At 39.6% G+C, this 2,844-nt stretch overlaps 1 protein-coding gene across 6 annotated transcripts in view; it reads left to right on the top strand.

Moving 5' to 3' along the window:
• ATP6V1H (ATPase H+ transporting V1 subunit H) overlaps positions 1–1,671 on the top strand; it is a 119,367-nt gene extending 117,696 nt beyond the window's left edge. For all 6 annotated transcript variants that reach the window (XM_034650129.1, XM_034650127.1, XM_034650126.1 and 3 more), the window contains one exon: positions 1,323–1,671. In XM_034650129.1, the coding sequence (XP_034506020.1) occupies positions 1,323–1,383 (61 nt within the window). In that variant the 3' untranslated portion in view covers positions 1,384–1,671. The remainder of the gene's footprint in view (positions 1–1,322) is intronic.
• Positions 1,672–2,844: the final 1,173 nt, after the last annotated feature.

Below are 2,844 nucleotides of genomic sequence, written 5' to 3'. Positions count from 1 at the left end.
GAGGTTTCAGTCAGTCCCGTAGTATTTTCAGTCTTAGTTTACCTTTGTGAGACTTCTGGGAGTCCCTGACCCCTCACTGACCCTAGTCCACAGAACTCTGTCTGGTTCCTGTTCCGAATGCTTCTTCCTTTTCTCAGTGTTGCTTCATATCTTTGAGAGCTTTGGACTAAGGCCATGATAGTGGAGGTAGAACAGCACGGTAAAATCCTTGGACCACCTCTCTCCCCTTTCTCTGGACTTCTGTGGAGAAAGGTGGGGTCACATTACCAGTAGATGCTGGTGGCCCACAGGTCATCTCCTGGAGGTGCTTAGACAAGGAGAGGTTGGATGTCAGTTGAGGAGGAGAGGAGATGACACTGGGCCCGCGTGTGCCCACTGCTTGTCCCTGGCAGGTACCCTCATCCCACAGCCTCTGGAAGCAGCATGTCCATGAAGGGAGTGCAGCCGGAATGTAAATCCAGGCCTCTATCCAAAACTTATACTCTTTCCTTTGCATAGCAGGGATTTTTAAAAATGTTCTTTACAGAATCTCTCTGAAGTTCTTTTGTTCAGAAACAAAAGTCTGGTCAAGTCATTCACAGAAAAATAAGAAAGAGATTATTTTTTTCCCCCCTGGAATTAACAGTGAAACCTGTATGTAATTTAGAGCTAAGTATACACATGCTCTAGATGGGTGCTCATTCCCTAAAGGAGAATGTGCTCTAAGTAGTTTGGGAACCACAGCTCTAAGCCCCAGCTGCCCCACCTGTACAGTGAGAATACTACTTCTCTGCTCTTGGGGTTGTTTGTGCATTCAGTAGGACCATCTTTGTGAAGGTTTTAGACTATGTTGGTGCAGATATAGTGCTCATTAACAAGAAGCTCTGGGACATGTAAATCTTGGTAGTATTTTCAGTGATTTATTTTCATCCCGAGATACAGCTACTTAATATTCGCTAGTATCAGGAAATGTGCTTTTTGTGTATCAGTCCACTTACTTGGAATCGTACTTCAGTTGGTTTTGAACTTCTTAGATTGCAGAAGTGGCACAACAGTAAACACGACTTGTGCCCAGACAGGGAGGTAGACGCTGCCTTGTAATTGTATGCTGAATCACCTGCATGTGTATGTAATGACTTACGTATGGTAAAGAGAGCGTTTAAAATTCATACAGAACAGGCACTTTTCAGATTTTGAAAAGATTAGTTTTCTGGAGCTATTTTACTAATTTTTAGATGTTAAAGTAAGTGTAGATGACATGGTATATCATGCTTTGATTTTGAAAGAGAATCTTTGTTCTTTAAATTCTAATATACCTTGTTATTTTATTTCTGCTGTTCTAGGGAATATCTTGGTAAACAGCTCCAATCTGAGCAGCCCCAGACTGCTGCTGCCCGAAGCTGAACGTGCTCTCCAACCTTCCCGTTTTACCTGGGACGGAGTACCTGGAGTATGAATCTCAGTAGTTAGGGTCAGGAACAAAAAATTTTTCATTTTACTTGCAATTTTCTTCTGTTGTGTCGCTTTTCCCAATGCTGATTTTCGTTAAACGTGTTTGCCCATTAAGTTGTATAAAAGTAAGTGCTTTCTGTTGCTAAGGAAAAGATTACTGTTACATATACTGCTTGTAATTTCTGTATTTATTGTTCTCTGGAAATGAGTATAGTTATTAAAGGATTCTCACTTCAGAAAGGTTTTGCTCTTTATTTGTTCCTTACTCGAACTTTATTTATTTTATTTTTTTATAATAATTTATTATGTTAGTCACCATACAGTACATCCCTAGATTTTGATTTAAAGTTCCATGATTCATTATTTGCATGTAACACCCAGTGCTCCATGCAATATGTGCCCTCCTTAATAGCCATCACCAGTCTATCCCATTCCCCCACCCCCCTCCCCTCCAAAGCCCTCAGTTTGTTTCCCAGAGTCCATAGTCTCTCATGGTTCATTCCGCCTTCTGTTTACCCCCCTTTCTTCTTCCCTTTCTTCTCCTACTGATCTTCCTACTTCTTATGTTCCATAAATGAGTGAAACCATATGATAATTATCTTTCTCTGCTTGACTTATTTCACTTACCATTATCTCCTCCAGTCCTGTCCATGTTGCTCAAGTGTTGTGAAATCGTTCTTTTTTATGGCTGAGTAATATTCCATTGTATATATGGACCACATTCTTAATCCAGTCATCTGTTGAAGGGCATCTCGGCTCCTTCCACAATTTAGCTTTTGTGGACAATGCGAACTTTAACAAAGATCATCTATTTTCCTAGCCAAATTGGGAGAATTGTTGCAAAGCTGTGAGTGGTAAGTAAATGTTTTGAAAGTCTATGTATCTGTGCCCATCCATCTGCCCATCCATCCTCCCATCTGTCCTTGTACACATACACATTGCAGCAATCCTCTGCTAATATTTAAAGAACTTTAACATTTTAAATAAATTTTTAATGTAATGCTGTGACCCAAAAGATTTGCCTGTGGAGCTCAGTAAAGAATTTTAGCTTTAGATTATTTTATTTCATTGATTTCCTGTACTTTTCATTCTTGGATTTTGGTACAAGTCTATTTTCTTTTAATACATTTTGGTTTCAGTATTGGCAGTAGATATTTATTTCTGTCCCCTTCCCTCTTTACTCTGGAACTACAGGCCTTCAGCAGGGCATGCGTGGCATACCCATTCCCGCTGCCCCCCCACCCCCAAATCTGCACCTTTTGTCTTTGTTTTATTTATTTATTTATTTATGTTTATTCTTTTATTATTATTATGTTCAGTTAGCCAACATATAGTACATCATTAGTTTTTGATGTGTAGTGTTCAACGATCGAATATTGTTTTATTTTCAGCATAGAGATCCTGTGGGAAAAG

This window comes from Ailuropoda melanoleuca, unplaced genomic scaffold (genome assembly GCF_002007445.2).
Source record: "Ailuropoda melanoleuca isolate Jingjing unplaced genomic scaffold, ASM200744v2 unplaced-scaffold11384, whole genome shotgun sequence".
NCBI lineage: Eukaryota > Metazoa > Chordata > Mammalia > Carnivora > Ursidae > Ailuropoda > Ailuropoda melanoleuca.
This window is presented reverse-complemented; position numbering and strand designations above follow the sequence as displayed.